We start from the raw sequence: 24,052 nt of genomic DNA on the forward strand, positions 1-24,052 counted from the left end.
CAGAAAACTAGCAGAGGGTTGTGTGTTTGATGAGCAGCTCTTGATACTAAATGAGGTAAAGGTATGGAGTTACAGTCAAACTATTTGGCCAAGAATGTTTTTTTTTCCTCGAAAACACTTGAACTGACCTTAGGTAATTCAAACATCTGTTGTAAATGTACACTGCAAACATCTTACAGTACATACAGATGATCTTAAGTGTTCAGACTTTTGCAGAGCTTACTACTGTTACATTTAGTCGAAAACAAAGTTAAGTGAACTTTCACTTTTGAAAACTTTGAAAATAAGTGTAATACCATATATATATATATATATATACTGTACATCCCGTAAAGAAGAGAGAATGAAAATATATATCATATATTTCTCATTACAATAGGTGGCAATCATTTTCAGGAAAAATAGATTGCATCTCTTCACAGATACTATATAAACCAAAAAAGGCCAACAAGGGTGAAAGCAAATGAGCAACCTTTCTGACATAAAAGTCCAAGATCAAATCACACAGCTATTGTATCACTTTAAGACGACCTCTGGTCTGACAAAGAAACAGCTATTCTTTATAGATCCTGTGTGTGTGTGGTGCTAATGATGGGGAAAATGCAGTGCAGAAGGCAGTGCAAAGCTGTGCTTTGATGAATCGGGTGATTATATTCTCAAACACTCCTTTGCTCTACAAACTGCTGTGGCGTAAAGTAATCCTGTTTAGATCTCACAGACTGAAAAGACCTGCTTACCATTGAAATGTGGATCCAACAAGCAGAGGCTTTCTGAAATGCTTGCCTCAGATTATGAAATGAGGTGCCCAGAGTTGAATCAAGCGTTCCAGTGATATCACCATTTATGTTCAATACATTTCATCTACACATAAGATTTCCCTTGATAAATTCTAGCCATTAAAGGTTATGAGTTATTTAACTGCAATATATATAAATCTACAGATCTTATTTTATATTGATGTCATTTGTCATTGTTGACATTGGTTATATTATTCATGTGAGGTTTAATTTCTATCCAGAAGCACAATCACAACCAGGCATTAGACGTATAGAAAAACATGTGCATGTGCTGTATGTTGTTTTCAAGCATGCTTGTCTACATTAATTGGTCCATTTATCCTTTGTCATTATTATATTTGATAAAGCCTGTACACTTTTCAGTAGATTTAACCTGTCCAGGATGCACAATGTTGGGGCAAGTAAGGATTTTATTTCTTTAGCCTAGAAAAGGCCCTTTATATTTAAATACTTTACATTTACATTGAGGGGGGTCCTCTCTACGGAGGCTGCCATGTTTCTTACAGTAGCCCAGACTGGACAAGTCTGAGTTTGAGTTTGAGTTTTTATGACAACTGAAGGATAACCTAGGTTCTTTTTCCATGTTTGGAAGTGGAGGGTGAGGTGAGGGGTGTTCAGCTGCAACATGACACTTTACCACTACATCACTACATTCTACACATTGAACCTTTAAAGGTAAGGGAAGAATTTGTGAAGAATAAAGTAACAAAAATCAACTGACCGACAAAGAGACCACTGGCTGGAATAAACATTTTTATTAAGTTATAGTTTTAGAAAAAAATCCAACACAAACTCACAAACAATTATTAACATGCACAATTTTAGTATACAAGACAAAACAGTTACTTTTCAATATGAAAATGCCATTCTACATGTCAGTATCTCACAGAGATCAGTGATTAATACAGCAGTATTAAGGTCAGAGAACACACTATATAAAAGCAATAAGGTTGTCTTTGATGGCCATGTTTAAAAAATATATGCAAGCTATTTACACTGCCCCCGACACACTCTTTTCTTGCAACAACTACCACAGAAACCAATCTAACTGAACCGAACATGTGGCTATTAGATATGTTGTTCTGTGATCATTTCAACTACTTCAGCTGGTGGCACTTGCCTCAAGTCCTTTGTCCTTTTAATAATATTAAAGCACAAGGCCAGAAACAGTAGTTTTATGCTTTTCTTATGTGAGCAAGAGCAGAGGAAAGAAACATTAGACTGAAGTACAGCTAGGCTATGTAAAATAAGAAAGCTTTGAGAAACCACACATTTAAGCACGGTAAATTAATAACCTATATTAGCCAGCCGTTTGGCGGTGAGGTTACCTTATTTGGATATCAATCGAAATATTAACAACACTTGGATCAAGTATTTGCACACACAAGCTACTTTAAGGCCCAGTCACACCAGAAAGTGGCACAGGGAAATTTATCCACACATAATTTGGAAACTTAGCTAGTTTCCGAACTAGTTATTGAGTAAGTGGCTACACGCTAGACAGCTAGAATCATAGTAGTGCTGTGCACAACAGCTTTTTATGTCTGTTACTTTTTTATGTACTTATTACATTTTTTATTAGTTCTGTCCTGTGCAATTAAATTAAAGTTAACTGTTTTAAATTAAATAAAGAATTATTGAATGGCAACAATAACTCTCCAAGCTAGCTAGCTTGAAAGCTGTCAGCAAGCTCAGTTTATAAAGGGATATTTAGTTCACACAGTTTATTCCAAATATGTACTTCTACTGTCAAAACATGTCTCATAACTAATTCCTCTATTATGGAGCAGGGTACATGACCATAGAGGAGGGTTAAACGTAAATGGACCACCACACCTCAGTTTTCTGTTCCCGCAATGGCATGACAGTTAGCTATGGTAATAGCACGAAAAACATCACCAACAAAGTTACAGCTCGGCACTAATCGCATCAATTCCATAACTTTGTCATGAAATTTCAATGTTTAAGTCCTGGTGTGACTGGGCTGTTGCAGTTGGAAAGAAAGATACAGGTGTACTACTGCTGGAGCCCAACAGCTCAACAGTGGTCGCTTTTTCACTTGTTACTCAAAAGAATCAAGTAGCCAATCAGTTTCAGGTCACTGCTCCAATTCAAAGTCACAATCTACCACTACACTACAAAATACTCGTACAACCTGTGAAAATTTAGCAAATACATATGAGATTTCTGGTAAAACCAAAAATACAACAACAAAGAAAAGAATGCCTTTGAAATCTGTAGTGGAGGGCATCTGAAACATCAATGAATGTTACACAACAGAACAAGTGCAACAGTAACACGGCCATCAGTCAATCAAGCAGCTGAATTGTGACAGCTGTAATAATGGGGCAGGAAAATCAATATCCCATTGACTGGTCTGCAGCAGTCTAATCAACGAGCACAGAGCTTTATGAAACCAGTCAAGGAGCAGATAGGACAGCCTGATTACGTCGGCCGTTTGGACTTTTTACGAGGCCTCTGGGGTCTGCACACCTGTCCAGATGGCTAAGTGAGGACATCCAGTCACCTTGCATCAGTTCCTTGTGCTTTCATTCGACCTTGGGGTTGGGTTAGGGGTAAAGAGTGCAAAATACAGACGACGACAGCCTCCGAGCTAATGACGGTACACAGCCCCATGTTCAGCAAAGGCACAGTAATGTGTATCAGTTCAGTTGACTTTATCCCTCCGCGTCGACATGAACATTGTCATAACCCCAGTAATCACACCTTGGCTTTTACTTGGGTGGCTTTTGACAGACTCATCCACACGATAAAAGGGTTTGAAAAGTAGCTCCCTCAGCAGAGCTGCAATGTTCTGTTGTTACTGTTCAGTCTGGTATGTGTCCAATAGATGATTATGATGGGGTGGGTGTAAAATGACAGCCATGCCTTTCGCTCCATTTCCAGTCAGAGTTCTATTCACCATGGTATTGGCATCATTTATTCTGATGCCTTAATAGTCCATAAATTATGTTACGGATGGAGTCATACATTTATTATACCACAGACCATAAATACTGGGACCAAAATGTGCACCATATATCTCAATCCATTGTGGCTTTCCTAAAGCTTCCAACCCATTTTCTCTTGGGTGCGCCGCTGTACTTGTCTCGATGAAAATTTAATCAATGTACCCTTTCCAATAATGGGGTCCCTCTGCATCCTGAGTTTCCTGTCCCTTGAAACTAATTTTTATGGAAACAAAAGTAAACTATGCCTCCTCTGCAACATGTAGCTTTCTCCTAAAGTATCTGAAAAAGGAAGGAAAGAAAAAAGAATCAGAGTAAGCTCTAGTGAAGGCACTGTTATCCTGGAGTCCATTGTGCACTGTGCCAGCTGGTCATTTGGAGCATTTTCTGTGATATGATATACATATCTAGAACACAGGTCATCTAAATGTAGAGGAGGAACAGTACACACGGGATCTGCTTGACATAGTAACATCTCTGTTCTCTGCAATCCCATCTTTTTCACTCTACAAAGAATGCAGGGTGTGATAGGCATTTATTATTTAGTGGAGCGTGCGATAGAGAGCAAGATGCCAATCAGAATATTCTATAGTAGCCTGGAGCTTGTAACTCTCAGACGAAACTTAATTTTATTTCCGAATGCAGAGATAAGTAAATTTGAGGCAGCGTTGATCAATTTGCTATGCATCTTTCATTTATTTGACAAAGCCTGGTTAACCTTTTGAGTCTGTGATGGATGTTACTTTTGGCAAAGGTTGCAACAATGGCATGTGAGTCAGCTAGTGATGTCACAATGAAAGGGTGTACTTTCAGTTTAATCTTGAGATAATAAAATATGGATGCAACCAATGATTATAGAGGAATCTTTCTGCTGAGAAGTTGATCTTGAGCAGGTAAGTTATTTTGAATAGAAAATCATTTTTTTTAACATAGGGTTAAAGAAACCATAGAGCAAGCAGCGTCTGTCACCTACTTTGGTATGGACTGTATGTGTAAAATGGGTTTTTAAGGCATTAGTATCTGCAGAGATACTACGAAGATAAGTCGTACAGACATCATAACTTCTAAAATGAAACCTTTAGCATGGCGGCACTTATGACACTGGAAGAAATACCAAAAGATATCATGCACGCAAATCATCATCAAATCTCTGTCTGATGGTCCTTTTAAAAGAAGCGGCGTGGTCCCTTTAAGAGTTCGATGCAGTCCAATCCTTTCCAGTCTCTCCCAGTCCTGCCACTGGGCCTCGTGCCAGTCCAGTGGGGGGTTAACGTAGGACAGGCTGACTGAAGGGATGGAAGGGGGAGAAGGGGGGGGTTGGTGCACTCTGTAAGCTCTGATTAGACATCACCAGACGGAGCAGAGCAGTGCACTGATGAGGACTGCAGGGAGGTACAATGGGCTGAGGGGGCTCGCTCCTGAGCCTCGTGCTCCCATGCCTGAAACCAAAGCCAGAACAGCAGCTCGTCAGGAACCAGAAAACCTCAGATAAAAAAACCTGCACTCTGCTGCGCTAGCTTCTAGATTTCTGACACGTCATCATAAATCAAAACCCAACTGTGCATTTTTTTTTCCACATCTACGTTATTACTTGCTTTCAACAGGAGAAGCTATTTAAGTATCCTGAGAAGATAAAGTTCGTATCACATCAAAGAGGAGAGTGGCAAACTGAGCCTCCTCACAATTTTGCACAGCAGCAGGATGGGAGCACAGCACTGCTTTATATGCTGCAGCGCTGTGCAGCCAGTCAACAAGGAATAATAACCCAATGGCAGAGATGGATGACACCACGCATGCATTTCTAAAAAGGTCGCTTTTTCTCGCACTTGAAATAAGTCTATTACACATTGTTGGAAAGGATGCAATGAAGCCAAATTAAATATTCTCCTTGAATTATTGAATCCTCAGTCGTGCTTTATCAGTGGTCAAAAAGGAAGCAATTTGAAGAAGGAATGAGAACAGCAAACTCACTTAATTTGTGGATGTGGATGGGTTCGCTGCCCACACCTTCACCCCCCTCGCTTGTGGCCTTGATCTGAATGAGATAGTTGTCGTTGGAGGACAGGCTGAGCTCTGCAGTGGTTTTGCTGGTCAAGATAGTGCTGATGTCGTTGTAGCGATGTCTTTTCAGCAGCACCTGAGGCAGGAGAGGGTGATGCAGGAAATATAAGCTAATGCAAAAAGTGTCATCCTCCTTGATTCTGAAGATAAAGCTTTGCAGCAAATTGTGACGTACCAAATATCCAGTGACCTTTGACTCTGTCTCCATGGCTACTACGGGATCCCAGTGCAGCGTGAGTGTGGAGCCAATCATGGTCCATTGTATGTTGAGGGGAGCCCTGTCTGGAGCTAGAAAAGGAGGCAGAGGTATAGATACGCAGTGGTACAGAATATGAATCACTGGTTTTGAGGCCCTCTCTAGATTATTATGTGAACACTAATTCACGGCTTCCTCTGTTATTTATAGCTCCAGTTGGAAAGATTTTGAAAAAAAGAAAGAAGAAGAATAAATTGAGGATGTAGTCCACACTAATCAAGACAGTGGCCCTGAGAGCTCAACGTTACTTAGAAAACGCACAAACAGACAAATCAGGAGCAAATGAAGAAAACAACTTCAATTTCAGCAATCTGCAGCACAGGCGCAGCACATAGACACTAGTGTGGCAAAGACGGCACAAGTCAAATAGAGAAATGCTCTGTTAAAACAGATTAAAACTAAACCAAATACAAAAATACTGTGTTTTGTCTGTTTGCATGTGATTGTTTTGAGCTGCAGTGCAGTCAAGCTTCCAGGGCCATTACAAATTTTCACAGTTTCATCATATGGTCACATCATATGGTCATACAGCCGGAGGAAGCCAAACCCTAATCTGATTGTTGTTGTGAAACAGGGGCAACCTGCGGTTATGTTTTTTAATTCATATACGTTAAAATACATTAATTACAAGAATCAAGCTTGAACATAACTTGTTCGTTTTAAATATGCTGCTGCATTCCACTCAATCCTCATTTATATGTATTTTTTTTCCATCCTTCTTTTCTTCCAAAGTAAATGGAAAGCTCTCTTGTCAGATTAGATTTTATGAGCGTGGCCAACAAAGCTGAAGAAAAGCTATGCATGTCATGTCGAGGACAGCATGACGTCACCTGAGCGGGGCGGACATGGTTCATGAACGAGGCCCGTTTAGAAATGATTTCAATGCCCGCTGGGGACGCACTCACGTGGTTTCTTTGTGGTGGTGTTGATGGGTGCCGACTGCGGCCCGGGGCCAGCTGTATTGAAAGCAGCCACAGAGAGGTAGTACACTGTGTTCGCTTTCAGCCCTGTGATGTTAACCAGCGTGTAGTTTCCAGATATGCGCACTTTGCCAACCGTGTCAGGCTTGGTGTCGTCTTCCCAGTACACAACCTGTTGGTGAGAACAAAAAAAAAAAAAGGAAAGAAAATGGAAGAAGTCACAAACACGGACACAAACAGCCTAATTCTAGTGGTGCATTTCACTGCATTATTGAAATTCATATTCCATCATGAAATCTGAAATGCTGTTTGTATAACAGAAGGAGAGGGAGGGAGCAACGATGAATAATAAATTTTTCACAAGTGGAGTCTCAATTACTGATGCACATCCTCTCAGCCTCTCTGGTTATATAAACAAGACATTAGTGGGTCATTGGATAAGTGACCCAGGAAGAAAAATTCATGACTCTTGCTCATTTTGTTCAATAAAACAAGCTCAGCTCTTAATTTTGTCTGAGGAAAGCGAGACGAGTGTGGATAAATACGTTACAAATATTTCGAAATGCTTTAGCTGGACAAACAAATCCCCACTTGCTGCAGTGAAGCAGGATTCTGTGCCGCTCTGTAAAACAAGATGCAGATTTCGCTTTCCTACAGGCAATTAGCCTCCAATTAAGAATGCAGGTGAAGTCATATTTGATAATGCAAACAGACTAATTCACCACTCGCTTTGGGTCATCGTCAATATTCATGCGTGTGGTATTAAGTGACAAAAGAATTAAGTCAGTATAATTCTAATAATTAAATTGGAATGTGAAGCCTACCCTCGAGGATACTCCTCTGCTTTTCCATCTTTATTTTTAATTCGTTATCAATTAAGGCTATGTTTGATGAGTAAAGTTTACAGTAATGCAATCTTTCTACAAGTAATTAGTGATTACATTAGACTCAAACTGGAATGGATTTGCAGCCCTACCGATATCTAATGACGTTACACGTGTGAAGCTCTGTACCTATACTGTTAGTGGCCTATTGAGATTCAGCAGCTTAAATCCACTTCAAAACGGCATTTGGAGAAACGAGCTCCATTCTGAAAGGACAACGGAGCCAGCACTATGGCAACTGGAGAGCTTTGTGCCCAGGGCCAGAGGTGACAGATATTGAAAGAGCACCGGGGGGGGGGGGGGGGACAGCAAAGCCCTCTTTGCATTCTTGAAAGGATGAGGGATTTTATTTTCCTCTTGTGGGTTTGCTGCTGGTGCGCCAAAGTATTAAGGTCATTTCATGATATTATAGCGCTTAAAATACAATTTCTGAAGAGATACTTGAGAAGATATGGAAGAATATTAGAAGTTTAAAGAAAACCACTGAAAGAAACAATAAAAGGAAGGTTATGAGCAGATAAACAAGCCATAGGGAGAAGCTCAATTATCATGTTATCAAAAAAAAATGGAGAAATGAAAGAAAGAAGAGAAGAATTTTCTCGTCAGTCTCAACGTACCTCGTATCCAAGCACTCTTTCAGGGACGGCAGGCAGAGCTTCCCAGATCACTTCAATTTGTGCTGCAGACACAGTTCTCGCCCTAACGCTCTTCGGAGCTACACTGGGGACTGCAGAAATAGAGCACTGGTGAGAATCCCATAGACTCATCCAACACCATCACACACACTAATAGCAATAAGAGGAAAGGCACAGAATAGACCTGTAGTTTCACTGAAAAGCTATTTCCCCCGCTCTCTTATAATGGGATCTGTGACTGACATAAGGGAAGACTATCTGCCCAGCAAATTCAATTAACAGGATACCTCCCTGACAGCACGGTGTGGTAAGTGTCTGCTAGGATTTCCTGTAATCTACCAGCATGATAACTAATATCAAGTTGACATTCTCAGCTTGAGAGGGGAGGGAAGGCACAAAACTCATTTCATCATTACTATTCAAGGTCATAGTCGTAAGGAGAGAGATTATAGCTTTTTGTAAGCATCGCTCTCTGCTGCTGGGCGGTGGAGTCTGTACCTTCTTCTGCTGAGTACACGGTGCCGATCGAGCTGAAGGGCCCCTCCCCTCGGTTGTTGTATGCCCCCACTTTCACATCAAAAGGCGAGAAGGGCGGGATGGTGTCGTTGCGGAAGACGTAGCGTGCCACGCCCATCGTGGAGATGGCCGCTCGCGTCCACGTGACCGTGCCCACCGGCCTGAAGGCGATGATGTAGCCGAAGCCCTCTCCATTTTGCAGTTCCTCTGGCACAGGCTGGGAGCGAAACACAAAACTATAGTGATATTAAAACACATACAGACAAAGACACAGACAGGCCCGTCTCTGCACTGTACCTCCGCAAGGGCTTCTGTGATTAGTCACAGCCTCTTTCTTTTTCTCTGTTATCACCCAGAACACTTCGCAATCACCTTTTACCTTATCTTTTTGCTCTCGCTTGGCTATGTAATTGTGGCTAAAGTGCAAAACTCTTCAAAGGAAGTGCTCTCTGTCCCAGCTTTTGGAGCGAGGAAAGGCACTCGGAGGCTGAGCCGGAAAGAGGTGCCTCTCTCTAATGTGGGTCATAAAATTGCTCCGTTCAATTCTGCACAATTAAGCAAAACCATTACCCTGCGATGGAGAGAACAGTAAAATGTGACAGATGACTTACCTCCCATGTTATCACTAATTCAGACTTTGTGCCGCCTCCACCTCCAACATCAGTGGGAGCTGTATCAGGAACTGAGAGGTAAAGCCCAGAGGGGAGCAATTAGAACACAGTTTACAAAGCTCAGCGACAAGCCTCAACTGTACTTGTAGCCTTATGACAAGGCTGCCTGCTGAAGATACTGTCGTCTGTTTTACACCCCACAAATCCCTCACTGTGTGTAAACACAAACACGTCAGAGAGCAGTGAACTACCGATTTCCCCGAAATGTCACCGTTATTTTTTTACAAACGACATTCGACTCAACCCAATTCACTCCTGCACCCACTCAGCTGTATGTGCACGGCAGTGTGATGGTGAAGCTGATAGTGTAGGTGGAGAAGCTGTTGTGCTTGTCCTCATAGTATCTTTAGTAAGTGAAGCATCGCATTTAAGGTTTAATATCAGGAAATTGGTGAAGTATCATTTAACTGGGTTGAATCCTGAGAACAAGGATCCAGCTTGGTTCAAATTTCTTGGCAAAAAAATCCTATAAGCAGGAACCTGTGAGTTTTAGCATGTGTCTATGCAGCTGTGTGTTTGCATAATGTAGATTAGGCAATGAAACAAACCCACTAAACCTGTCTCATGGAGGCATGTTACAGTCGTACCTGTATTTTAACCTAAACTATGTCACACACAGAACGACAGACTATTATCAGGATTTACTGCGGCCTTCTGGTGTGAGTCTGGGACTTTTCAGAAACATCTGTCAGAAAATCCTGCTCAACAGTTTGTATGTAAGCACATGCTTCCCCTTTGACTTTATTTAACACATGCAGCTTCTCTACCACACGTGCGAATCTCCAAATTGAGAGAAGATGCAGTGTGCATTTTACACGTCTAATGCTGTGTTCACACCAAACCTGTTTCATGTCTCTCTTGGTGTGACGTGATAAACATGAAGAAGCGAAATACAGCCAGTAGTCCTCTTCTCCTCTTTTTCCGAAAGAGGAACAGGCAAATATTTGCTAGTAGCTAGTAGCGCACGTAACCAAAAAATATTCACTTTGCGTTTGTGACTGCATCATAAAACAGTACCGGGACACTGCTTCATTTTCAGTCTGTATAATCAGTATTCAGTTAAGTCCACATTAAGTACACATTAATTTACCTCCAGCATATATAGATAGAAGATAGAAAAATGTATAACTTTTATTTAATCATCCATAGTTCTATGGTTGAATTTTAATTCATGGCAAGAAATCATGGAAAGAACAGGAAAGTAAATTAAAAAAGTTTTACATACTGGCATCCTCAGTCCTGGTCTTGGCCGAGGCCGGGCTGGGCTCCCCCAGGCCCACAGCGTTACGAGCCACCACCCGGAACTCGTACTCCACCCAGGCATTCAGACCCACCACTGTGGCTGTCAGCATGTTCCCATTGACCACCTCTGGCACTGCAACAGGGAAATGAGATCCTCCGAAAATCAGGCTACCGCAGAACTGGACTCAAATTGATAATGAATAAATGAAAGGAGCCCACATGAATATTAAAAGAGAGCGACAGAAGGAGTTTTGTGCTACCTGTGTCAACAGCCTGCCACCCCACCGTAAAAGGTGTCCGAGCCTGGATGATGTAGCCTGTGATGGGGCTGCCGTTGTCTCGACCAGGAGTCCAGGAAATCTGGGCTGTGCTGTCCGTGATCTCCTCCACCGACACCTTGTCTGGGGGACCTGGTGGACCTAAATCAATCAGGCAACAAGGAGGGTGAACATGAGGTGAGAACCTACTCCAAGGCGCTAAACTCATAAAGATTCCTGCACCACGTAACATATCAAGGCCATCGCACTCCCTTTAATTAAGGGCTACGTCCTTGTTCTGTGCATACTACATTCACTGTGTGTGTGATGTGCGGGGCCACAAAGTGATTACTGATCATGGGATCACACGCAGTGGAAAGATAACCTGGATAGGTTCATTCTTGAAGAAAAGAGGGTTTACAGAAGAATAAAAAATGAGTCAATTCACAGAGAGAAAGAAAGAAGCAAATGTTTGTGACTGTCTTTTACAATGTTGTTTGCTCTGCTGTTCCATTATTCAGATGCTTTCCATGATATTTTGCAGATGTGTAAATGAGCCAATTATAGTCATTTTCTGTGATAAACATTGCCTTCTCAAAGCACCTGGGACAGCTACAGTTTGTTAAGGGCATGAATACCAATGCAAATCACCAGGGAGGAGCCCGCAGACTGAGCCCGATGCACGGAGGACACACAAACAAAGCTACCTCAGCTGAGCCCCACGAGTCACACATCGCTTGTGAGCATGCACAGCAACACTCACTGTATGTAATATAAACAGAAACTGACATACCTCTGAGTGAAGTAACATCCAGTTTTACTTCCCTTCACTATATATTTACACATAAGCCTCAGGGGTTATTCACATCTCTCTCTGTCAAACTTCTAACTCCTTTCATACTTCTGCAGATGCTTCAGTGTCACGTTATTTTACTGCATAGACTTGGGTATTTGTATGTGAGCAAACACAAACAAGCCTTTGAATATAAATTGCCTCTCTTACCTTTGACAACTAAGATTGCAGAGGTGGACAGGCTCTCCACGTCAGTGTCTATAGCACAGACATACTTCCCACCGTGGCTCAGCTGGATGTTACGAATCATCAGATCCCCTGATATACTCTGGAAAAGAATATTATTGAGAAAAACACAGTGAAGTAAAAAAATTTAGTTTTATTTCATTGTTCCGCTTTTGGCTCTGGGATGCTTTAACATTTATAATATGCTTTGCACAATCCTTCCGATTTGTTTTGGTGCATCCCTGCAAACACTAAAAACACACATGGCAGATGTACTTTGCACAAATAATGCTATTGGCTGTCCTTCAGGCGCTACCCACCCCCCACAGCCCCCTACAAACAGCTACCAGCTAAACAGAGGACAGGCAGAACAAACAAAGTCTGGGTAATTGGCAAGACAACCCTAATTATTTTGTAATTACATAACTAATGCAAGTATAGGGAGTATAACTCTGAGTGTAAAGAGCAAATATTATTTTACACAGGCTGCATGCTTGCGATGGCCATGAGGGAACATAACAAAACACCATAACAAATATTATTAACTTTCTCATCTGTGTGAGGACAGTTGTATTATTTATGGCTGCATGAAGGACAGTTTTTAAAGGGTAAGGCCAGTGCTGAGACTATTACTGAAGACTCCTGTATTTTTCTATATAAAAATAAATCCCACGAAAAGAGCAAAACCAACAATGCATTAGTAAGTTTCTCCATTTTTTACATCTCCCCACTCCAGCCCATTGGTTCATAGTGAAAAACATGCATATTTGAGAATTTAAATACAGCTAATTAAGTTGTTTATTTTTTTAACAAGCTAAATTAAATCCTATAATAACTGGTCAATGTTTTAACCAAATGTTACTCAGAAAAAAACAGCTAGTTGGTTGAGGACTATTTTCTGCCAAGGATTAACTCACATTTAATCACATTGTGCTAGTGAGAATTCACAGTACAGATGGTGTGCGAGGGGGTGGACTCAGAATATGCAACGGCACCCCTGTTCATTGTAATGCAGTAACATGTCATCCACTACAACAGAGTGAGTCACTGGTGTTTTCTTATCATTGGACAACAATAGAGCGCTACGCTACAGAGGAATAAGCTGTGTCAAGCTTTGAATAGAAAAGCCACACGGAGGCTTGAGTCCTCCTGCAGCGCCCGTGGGTTCGTTTCCGACCCGGCCTTTTGCTTTGTGTCTTCAACTGTTCTCTCTCTCCTGATGTCACGCTTACTGTCTGAAAAATCTTTTTAAATAAAAAGAAAGACAATACTTGTCATGCTGCGTTTACATTGCAATTTTGAGCTTTCCCATACGAAAACCTGACAACTACGAGCAAATTTGTCAAATATTCGTTCATCATTGCAAAATGGTCGTCCTCAATCATAGAGGTTTGGTCACCAAAGACGACTTCTGGGATGATCTAACATGCCGTAAAATGTATTTTACCGAACACTATGATACTGTGAGATTTGAACGTACAAACAGGAGAAATATCAAATGTCAAAGATGACAAAGATAAAAAGTTCTGTGTGGAACTTGGAATCCCTTCACAAAGAAAAATAAACAAAGTTGAGGTGAAGTGCAAACTCTGTCAGATGAAGCTATCAAATCATCTGTGTGTGTCTGTTTGTATTTGTGCGCTTAGTATGATAGTCAAATGTTCCTGGTGATTATCGAATAGTATTTTTGTGTGAAACATCCATCCTCACCAGCTCTGTCCTTGAAAATGACATATGTGCAATGTGCCAAGGTAAAAAGTGATTTCCAAAGATGCATTAATCTATTCATTCAAACAGAAATATTCTGATCTCATTCTGACTGTGCTTAGGGATCTACCTCCTGAAAGTTACCCCTCGAGTCGGCCTGTCACTAAGCATGTCAGCCAGTGAGAAGGCGTGAGTTGCTTTATAAAGGAGTCACCTGAGGGTAGGCCAGGACTCACTGCAGTCAAGGCAGATTTCATCACCCCCTCAGTGGCAAGTGGATCACAGCTTCACTCCACAGCAACTGGACAAGAATGCCAGTGGATCTCCAACTCTCTGAAGCTTCTGACAAAGCAGAGTGGAGCTGAATGGCACTTCTATGGAGCCATGGGCTAAAGAGACTGTCTCTCCTGCTCTCTCTTCTCTCCCCCCTCTTCCTTTCATCTACTCTCCTTTCGCCTGACAGTTTTTTACACAGTGTTCACTATGTCTGATTTTCCCTCCAGTGTCAGCAGCCACCTGGCCAACCTGAGCGCTCCCAGAAAAAGCAAGGCGTTGTGCCTTGGCAAGAAGGAAGTGATGAGGCATATTTGCTTTAATTATGCTAATTCATTCATCAGAGGCTGTTGAGCAGGTAATCTCCATGGACAGGGGGAACACTTTCTGTGAAAACTTTATCTCATCGTATTCCCAAGCACAGTTCAGTGTCATTGTCATTTGCATTAAGACATGATGTCAACCTTTAACATGTGAATGGCAGTGACCGTGCTGCTGACCTTGGATATGATAAATACATGATATGCAAAAATAAGACTGATACTTTATAACGACAAGCCATGAACAAATGGCTTTGCCCTTCATCAAAAGGTACAAATACTCAACAAAGAGTCACCACTTTTCATTATTCCAAGACATAAGCATTTCAAATGAACATTTACGGGTGGCAGGCCTGCCCTTGGTGAATGCCAGCCTGCTCATTACTTAATTATTTTGGGGGCTCAAGATTCATAAATAGGTATGCAAATTCAATTATGGCAGCGGGAGATGATAAGAAAACATTCTTCCTTGAGGTAGGGGAATTAGAAGTAGAGGAGATGAAAAGTGTAAAGACTTCATTAATGAGGACCCTCCGTACGAATGAAATGGCATTTCACGAATATATTTCTAGAAGTGTAACACACTGAAGCTCAAACAGCTAACTCAAAAACTAAAGATCCTGATTACTGACCTGATAGTGCCATTCATTGAGGGTTTTACCGAATATAAATGAAAGAACGGGAGTGAATCCTAATAGATGTCTACTTTTTTGATATTCCATTCTGCAGCGAAGACAGGGAAACTTTCAAATGGATAAGTCTTGGCATACATTTCTCTGCTTCTGTATTATTGGTGTCTAAGAAGCCCTCAGCAGGGCAGTAGAGCATACCCTTGCACGCCACACAGTATGTCCCAATTAATCCCAGAATAGCCAGAAAGAAGCTGAGTTTAATGCTTGAGATGACTCACCCCGCCCACTCTTTCAAAATGATCGCTGTCTCTCTGGAAGTCGATGAGCTGGCCGTTGAATGCCCACGAGAAAGAGACATCCAGAGCTGGATCGCAGGCAATCTGGCAGGGTAGTACGATGCTCTCGCCAACAATAATCTCCATGTTAGTAGGCCTCATGGTGATTCTGGTGGGCTCTGGCCAGACAACAGACGATAGCACGCATGTTAATATCACTGCCACAGGAACCTTTAACACCACTGTGACCTCTGCAACCGCCATCTCACTACGACTCATGGCCAAATCAAGACACCATCATTAAAATACCCATGGATGTGTGCTTTTCCTGATTTTAATAAGCACTTAAATTCCAAGCCTGTCCATTAGCAACATTTAATGACAACTCGGCTTCGCACTCTATGTCCCAGGATCAATTTGGGAGAAAATGTTTAGAACAGGATTACAGGGATGCGAGTGCGTTCACTCTTTGTGACAGTGGTGGATTGGAGGCCTCACAGTATGTTGAGGAAAGGTCAAAGTAATTAAATTCTATGACATTAAATGGTTCAGCTGTCAGTGTATGAGAAGAATAGAAGCTAATGAGAAAAATAATTCAGGTGGCTACACACACACACACACACACACACACACACTGTAACAGATAAAACAGAGGGCTGCACAAACATGTCATGTCACTGAATCAACAAATAATGACCTTTAACTTAATGAAGGATAATGTTTTGTTGCTTTGCTGCTATTTTGCATTGCATATACCAGCCTTTTTAATTTGATTATACATTTGGTTATACATGGTTTTTCATGAAATATACACTGAAGAGCCACAACATTAAAGCTGTGCCTGCAAATCTGAGTATATCCATTGTTTGTTACAAAAGAGTTTATTTTGAACCATCAGTGTCATTTAAATCTAACAACATTAAACCAAGTTACCTGCTTCTATATTGATTGGATGGTGGATTGGTGTAACTAAAAGTAAATTGGTAATTTTCCCAATTCCAGTCTTTGTATTAAGCTACATTACAAAAAACACATCTTAATTAATCCCATAGGCAAACGTCGACTAAAGAAAAACACAATGAAACACCATTAAAGACTTGCTTAGTTGCCTCAAAGCTAAAAGGTCAATTTCTGAAAAGAAAAAATATATAACTTACTGAAATATATAAAAGTTGTCGTAAACAAAACACATAATTAAATTGTAGAGTGTTTATTCTCTAGTTAAGCTAAGTTAACCATCCGATGGTAGCGTCACATTTAACATACAGACATAAAAGTGGAATCTTCTCATTTGCATCTGTAGAATAAATGCGTATCAGTGAGTTTCTTATAATCTGTCTGCAAGTTTCTCGTTTTTAATTACTGGAAACATGAAGAACTCAGAAAAAGCAGGAGTGAACAGTTCGCAGGCACTACAGCTGGTGAAAGTAATGTCAAAGGCAAATCTGCCGTTGTTCTCAGTAAATCTGTGTATGTGCAGTGGAAAAAGACTGAAGGGCTGATGATGGTATAATGCAAAGTGAGAGGTTAGTGGAGGGTGATTTGGTTTTGATGAAGTCGATGAAGAAGAGCAGCCCTCACCTGTGATGAGCAGCCGCCCAGTGGTGCTTGCTGTCCCAAACTGGTTCTTAGCAATGCAGGTGTAGCTGGCTGCGTCCCGTCTGGTGACATTGGTGATCTTTAATGTTCCATTTGGAAGCAGAGTAATCCTGAGGGAAGAGGAACAGCTTTGTATTGTATCGACTATAAGACGAAAGTGCTGAGCTTTGCATTCATGCCTCTGTATTCATTGTTTTGCGGTAATATTCAATATCTTCACATTAACCTCATCAAAGAGGTTTTGTTTTCATCTGCGTTTGTTTATGTGTCTGTTAGTTAGAAGGATTAGGCCAAAACCACCGGAAAGATTCCCACAAAACTTGTGGTAGGATGCAGTATAAGCCAGGAAAGATACATTTGAAGCAGAGCTGAACCAGGGGGTGGATCCACACATTTTTCTTCATTTTCATTAACATTGTGAGATGAGGGCATTTCCAACATTTTCATTTTGAGAATAATTCATAGATGGAAAGTAAAACACCTGGATGTAGTGAATTTAAATATGGTTTCATTAAGGGACTGCTTGGCCTTGGCAGAGGTATGTGCTCTACTTCTATTCATTCTTTTATTATTTTCCATGATGCAGTAAGTTTACAGTGTGGAGTTTCTACCAGAATCTTGCTCTTTTCAAAAATGTAAAAGCCTCTGAAAAAGCACTTTGACCCCGATGCTATAAAGCTTTCCTCTAAATCCCAGTAAAATGAGATTCTTTGATGCAGGGTAGCAGCGGGCAGCATGACCCATCACCCCGACTCAGTGGTAAGCTAAACTCACCAACACATTACTAAATGAAGAAGTATTTTACACACAGCATCACTGAATAACTCTATGAATAAATGAAATGTGCTGTGCAGGCTTTATGTTGCTGGAGTCAGAGAGGAACCACTGTCATGCTGGGAGGTCACTGACTGACGGGATATCTAATAAAAGCCCAACACATGCATAGTATAATACAGCACTGCATAAGGACAAGTAGAGCGCCTGACATAGAGCCCATATAGCCCTGTGGCAATAATCCACATCCTCCAAATGTTATGAGAAATAATAATCATAATTATAGCTGAATATAATTTAATTGAACAGTAACTAACACTATGTAATGCAGTTGATTTGTGTTTTATTTGAAAATAGCCATCTTCAGTGAAGAGCTTCAGAGTGTGACACACTGATGGTAGGTCGCCCAAGGCAACTACACTACTGAGGCCAAAAGTGCCAAATAAAGCTAGTGAATCAGAGGAAGCTCTGAGGTACTATTCACAAATGCGTGTTTTAAAGCAGACATAGTCATATTTTTGACTTGTGCACTGTGCAACTCTCAGTAGTCAGCCATAGATTGTAAGGCCTGGTTCTCTACTATAGATCTCTCTGTGCTGACTTCAACAGATTCTTCATCTTAACGATAACCTATTGCATTAAGACTGTACAAGGATGATTCACATTTAATTAAAGCTTCCATATTAGAGCTAATCAATTTATCTTTATTAGCCGCATACATCCACACCAGCTTTAAAGGTTGCAGTAATTAAATCTTGACCCAGATGTTTTAGCTGATTATGGAACTATGTCTTTCCTCCCCATTCATTTGAAAATCCTTGGAAAATCTGTTGAAAACCAGTTATGTAACTAGAAGGGCATACCCTCAGCGAAGGCCGACTGGCCACTTTATCACTATAATGCATTTACATATATTGAGATCAGATATATCCGGATCATTATCTGGATCTACAGCCAATTGGGTCTGTTTATAGCTAGAAGCCCCATAAGCAATGTAAGTAAGACCAAAGTAATTCACAAAAATGTTTAAAAACTATTTGTGTTGCATTTGATGTCATCAATCACAAGATGTTTTGAAACTGATGACTGGAACATGTCATGACATTAAAGTAACAGCACTAGGGCTGCTTCAATAATCATATTTAGGTCAAACACTGCGACCACTGTTTTCATTGGAGCCACTTTCTACCAAAGAAATAGTCCAGATTAAAAAAACTGCTGACAGCGAGTTCAGTAGATTATCCAGGGTAACAAGGGACGAGGGGGTGGAGATTGATATCTCATTACTAAGCTAAAGCTCTCTGCATGGATAGAAACCAAAAAGGGTAATTAGGAACTATGCCTTTCATAATTTAGGTGTAACTACCTTTGAATGATGTGGTATATACTGAGAGAAAATGTGAATTCAATTCATTTTCAAAACACTGCTCCAATTTACAGCGAGACTGTATGTATGAGAAAACATTCCCCTGCCAGTGTCCCTGTACATCTAGCATTATGCACCTTGAAAGGGTATGTGGGCTTCACATGCACTGTGCTAAATGTCATTCAGCTTGGGAATTTGAACAATTTTCTGCTGCTGCAGCTGCAGCTCCCCGTCCTCAGCCGACTAAAGAGAGTTGGTGCTGTTTTGACAAGATGCTCTGCTCGTATTGTTCCCTTTCAGACTTCCTTTTGAATTAGCGGCATGGGAATAATTCAAACAGCACAAAGTTAAGCATTTCTTTATAACGCTGGGATGTGAGCATTTGACTTGTTTTTGTTCAGTCTGTTCTGCCTGCGTGTGTGTGTGCTACAAATACCGCAGCAAGGTTTATTCACCGAACCAGCTTTTCATCGCCCTCCAATCACGTTGATGAAAAGAGTGCAGATGGATTGCTTAAAAGTGTCACTTCTTGCCTCTGATTTTCTTTTGGATTTCTCCACCATCAATTAGTTGCTTTGTATTTTGTGAAATCTTTTCAGTAGCTCAAATTCAGCTCCTGGTATATTCAACAAAAAATAAGACCTAGAAGGACAACAAACTAAATCAAGCACCACTTTATGCCGCACTAAGTGGTGCTTGAAGTTTGCTCATTGTCTGCGTCATGTCTGTGTGTGGAGTTTTGAGTCTGGTGAGACGTCTCCACTCGTAAAGATGCAACAAGGCTTTTGTCTGAGCAGCTTCAGTGATTGCGTGAATCACGTTTTTTTGTCAAGATAAAGTCTACCTCATGTATTAACAAGTGCAACAGCTTCAGTTTTACTGCTATCTAAAGCAAATCGACTCATCTTCAACAGTGGCTTCATTTGCAAATTTTGTACCTTTGTAAATATTTCATGCATGCAGTCTTGATAAGAGCAGCTAGCATCTGAATTCCTAACACCAAGCTTTTTGCACATGAAGGTGCACCCAGTACGTTAGCCATGTGCAGTTTCCATGCTGGCCGCCTTGCCCTTAATTATCCTCATTAAACCTCCATTCTATGCATCTGCACAAATGTCAAATACACTGTTCAAACAACTCTGCTCGCAGTGAATGTGATTGAAAGCTGCTTGGACATTTATCCTACCTTTCACTTCTCTGCAGGATCTCATTCCCTTTCTTCCACAGGCTAATTGCTGGGGGCGAGGCCTGAGGCTTGCATTCTAGAGTGACTTCACTGCCTGAGCGAGCTTTTAGCAAGGACCTCAATGGACTTTTGGAGAAGGTGGGAGGTGAAGCTGTTTGTTGGTGGGAGAAAAGGTGCGAGATTAATACAAATATAGGCAACGTAAAGCTTTGCAGATCAGTCATGCTATCTACCCTACAACAAAATACACACACACACACGCACACGCACACACAACCTGCAGAGGTTGCAGCCATTATCCATACTCATCATTACATTTTGTCAGCCACCATTTGGACCCAGGTGTCATCGCATGTATCAATACAGCATTGAATTTCTCATCAAGTCAGTCAGATGGAAGTCATCAAAGCTTTGCAAATAAATCAATACCCCATCTACATGAGAAAGCATGCACAATGCCACAAAGCAACGTGTTTGTAGTATCCAAATCAATACGATGAAACGACTGCAAGTAAAATGAGACACTCCATCAGATTCATATTTTTGCTAACAGAGCCCATAGTGACAGCAAATGAGTCTGCAGACTGATTGCTGAGGAGCAGGCTGCAGTTTTTTTATATATCTTATCTTAGGAGATGATCAAACGCACAGACAGATAAGCAGCATAAAAGCACAGCGAGGGAGGCCATCTTACCTAACACCATTAGTTGTGCCATGGAATAAATAATGCCATGTTTGTTTTCAGCCACACACTGATACATCCCAGAGTCTGACACGTTTAGCGCTGCTATAGAAAGAGCCCCGTTTTCGATTTGCACCCGGCCCTGAGGAGGAAAGAGAAACAGTTATGCATATCCATTGCAAGGCCAGTCTATTATGTCCAAAGGCACAGCAGCAATTACTGGTGCACCATGACGGGAGGACAGCAGGAGAGGGAAAAAAAATAAAGCTCAAGGAGCCTAGTGGCATTGTGGCATATGTTCAGCTTGGAATCGGGAAAAAGAGATGAAGGGCAGGTGCGAGTGGCAAAAATGACAAACCTGCATCTTAGATTCACAGAGAAGTAATGTTGACAATACCAGGAGATAAAAAAGTTATTTATTCTCTGTGGTTCAGTTGAAAACATAATATGATAAATGGCTTGGATGATGATGTTTTCTGATGATATCAAAATTGAATACACAAGTGAGATAAAGACTATTCACAACTAACCATAAGTGTAAAGCATCTCCCTTTTTTTTGTGTGCCTGTTTTGTGGTTTTAAATGTGCAATCCACCATCTTTATATGAAACCAGGCATATACAGTGCTCTCTGTGTGGCTAAGGGGCAGTTTTATTTAAGTCTATGGCCCTGTTCACACCTGGTATAAACATCTGCCCTGACAGGTCGATCTAAAGTGGACTGCATTAACTACGTGTGTATTCAAAAGAATCCTGAATGTGTCCTGTGACCACATAATCTCACTTCCCTGCTCTACATGCAAAACATCATGACTGTCATTTGTGCTCACAAAGACCATATAGTGTTGTTTTTAAGTCTGTTTCAGTGTGTTAGCGTGAGAAAGAGAGAGCTAGAAAGATTTTACCAATTTAAAAGTATTAATCATTATGTGGTGGTGATCAGTATTGATATTGTCGCTGTGGCCACAAACTAATAACTGTAAGGACACTCAGATGCGTAAAATACATTTGATTCACTATGAAACTGTAGCGGGTCAGAGGACATCCTTCATATGGCTGAGGACAGATTTATGTTCACACAGCAAAAGTTATACCTGAACTTAGCACATATGATCGAATCAGGGTGGATTTTACTACCAGGATCTGCATGATGTAGAAAAAGGTGAGTTTTCTTGACCTTTTGTTATTTGCACAAAGGTGACCATGCACTGCACTATTTTATTTGGATTCATACAAATATCTTGTTCAAGTTTAAACATTTATAGCTCAGACAGTTTGACATTGCTGCTGATGGCGTCTTTCCACCGACTTTGTGAACAATATATGCTGCCTCAACAATTAAACAAAAAAATAAAAATGCACGCAAAACCCATCGGGTCGGCCAGATCACATCTGGAGGTGGTCTAGCTTGCACTGCGACTGAATCTCAACGAGGTCTAAAAACCATCTGTACAATTGTTTTTGAGGCAAAAAAAAATGAATCCACCTATCTGTCTCTTCCTGCAAGCTTAAGCAAATCTGACAAAAGCTACAAGTAGAATCAGAGGCTGGTCAGCCCCTTGCAAAATTGATTTAAGAATGAATGCAGATTACAATGGTGGGGAAGAAACCAAGATAATGTGGCCCATGGATTGGATGTCATCATACACATAATGTAAAGAGTTCCATTGGGGCGAGATAAATAGACACATTCGTCTTTTCTTATTATGTTTCTCCCCAAAATTGAAACTGAACAGGTCTCCATACCTCACCCATCACCTGCTCCCCATTTTTCAGCCAGCTGTAGGACGGTTTAGGCTTTCCATTGGCCTTACACTCCCAGAAGAGGTTTTCCTCGATGGACAAAGCTGTGTCCGTCATTGTCTGGAGCCAGTGAGGTTTAGCTTGAGGGAAATAAAAAGAGATTACCTTTTTAATTACACAAGCAGTGGATTAGTAAAGAGCAAAATCATAATGCTGTTAAAGCAGCCTCACATTGACTCACCAAAGTTGAAATTTAACAAGTGGATTATATACGTAATGAAAAACACAGGTTTGTAAACAGAATTGAATATTGACAGGGAGTTAATTTGAAGTAATATTAACTCTTTACTTCACACAGCCACGCCCCATCCTGCAATGTCATGGATTATTATATCTCTCACATTTTAGACAAATAGGTTTTCTGTCCGACAAATGAGATTCTAACTGCTGGTCATATGCACGTTCCCCATCCAAATGTGGAAATCTGTTACAGGCACACATTCATTTCTTCATCTCCGTGCATTTGCTCTCATTCAATTTGAAATGCTTCACTAACCATGGAATGAAATACGGCCCCGTGCCGCATTTTTGCCTCGCCGATTCTCTGCCATGCACTCGTACGTCCCCGCATCTTCCTGCTGGAAATTAGGGATTTCAAGGATGGCGTTTGAATTCTTCATCTTGACTTTGCTGGGGAAAGGGACGCCGCTGGTTCTCCTCCAGCTTATTTCTGGGACTGGGCTACAAAAGAGGAACAAATACTTCCCATGATGGCAACTGTCAGTCGCTGTGATCAAAGTGTGATTAAGCGCAGAACAAAAAGATGTTGATGCAAAAGCTCGGGGAATTATTGTTCCCTACGAATCAAACCGAGATTGCTCAGACTTCAGATGCTCTTAAAAGAACTTTGATTTCTGCTCCCTTGTCTTTCCTTGCCCGAGTATGGATTGATGAATCTGAGAATGAGTAATGTTGCGCTTGTGCATCCTTAAATCATCTTGAGTAGCACTAATTCATGCATGAATGAGCCTACAGCTTATGTCACACGCACACAATAGGGCTGACTTACTTTCCCAGAGCGAAGCATTCCAGTTTCACTACCGATTCCTTCGCAGCTGGAACTGAGTCAGGAAAATGAACTTCTATTTTAGGTTCGTATTCACCCATTACTCCTGCAAAAAGGAGACAATAGATGGCAAGCTTTTTACATCAATGATTAACAGAGCACATTACACATGCATTGGATCAAAGAGAGAGCAGTAACACAATG

At 41.0% G+C, this 24,052-nt stretch overlaps 1 protein-coding gene across 1 annotated transcript in view; it reads right to left on the reverse strand.

Moving 5' to 3' along the window:
* Positions 1-1,537: 1,537 nt before the first annotated feature.
* cntn3b (contactin 3b) overlaps positions 1,538-24,052 on the reverse strand; it is a 53,512-nt gene continuing 30,997 nt past the window's right edge. The window contains exons 7-23 of the mRNA XM_020086340.2: positions 23,852-23,954; positions 23,339-23,523; positions 22,786-22,922; positions 21,053-21,182; positions 20,359-20,509; positions 17,015-17,142; positions 15,437-15,612; positions 12,212-12,329; positions 11,212-11,370; positions 10,935-11,084; positions 9,650-9,720; positions 9,021-9,255; positions 8,505-8,614; positions 6,989-7,175; positions 6,003-6,115; positions 5,738-5,903; positions 1,538-5,205 (exon numbers count right to left, since the gene is read on the reverse strand). Of these exons, the coding sequence (XP_019941899.1) occupies positions 5,114-5,205; positions 5,738-5,903; positions 6,003-6,115; positions 6,989-7,175; positions 8,505-8,614; positions 9,021-9,255; positions 9,650-9,720; positions 10,935-11,084; positions 11,212-11,370; positions 12,212-12,329; positions 15,437-15,612; positions 17,015-17,142; positions 20,359-20,509; positions 21,053-21,182; positions 22,786-22,922; positions 23,339-23,523; positions 23,852-23,954 (2,411 nt within the window). The 3' untranslated portion in view covers positions 1,538-5,113. The remainder of the gene's footprint in view (positions 5,206-5,737; positions 5,904-6,002; positions 6,116-6,988; positions 7,176-8,504; positions 8,615-9,020; positions 9,256-9,649; positions 9,721-10,934; positions 11,085-11,211; positions 11,371-12,211; positions 12,330-15,436; positions 15,613-17,014; positions 17,143-20,358; positions 20,510-21,052; positions 21,183-22,785; positions 22,923-23,338; positions 23,524-23,851; positions 23,955-24,052) is intronic.

The sequence above is a fragment of the Paralichthys olivaceus genome, chromosome 2 (assembly GCF_024713975.1).
Source record: "Paralichthys olivaceus isolate ysfri-2021 chromosome 2, ASM2471397v2, whole genome shotgun sequence".
Lineage (NCBI taxonomy): Eukaryota > Metazoa > Chordata > Actinopteri > Pleuronectiformes > Paralichthyidae > Paralichthys > Paralichthys olivaceus.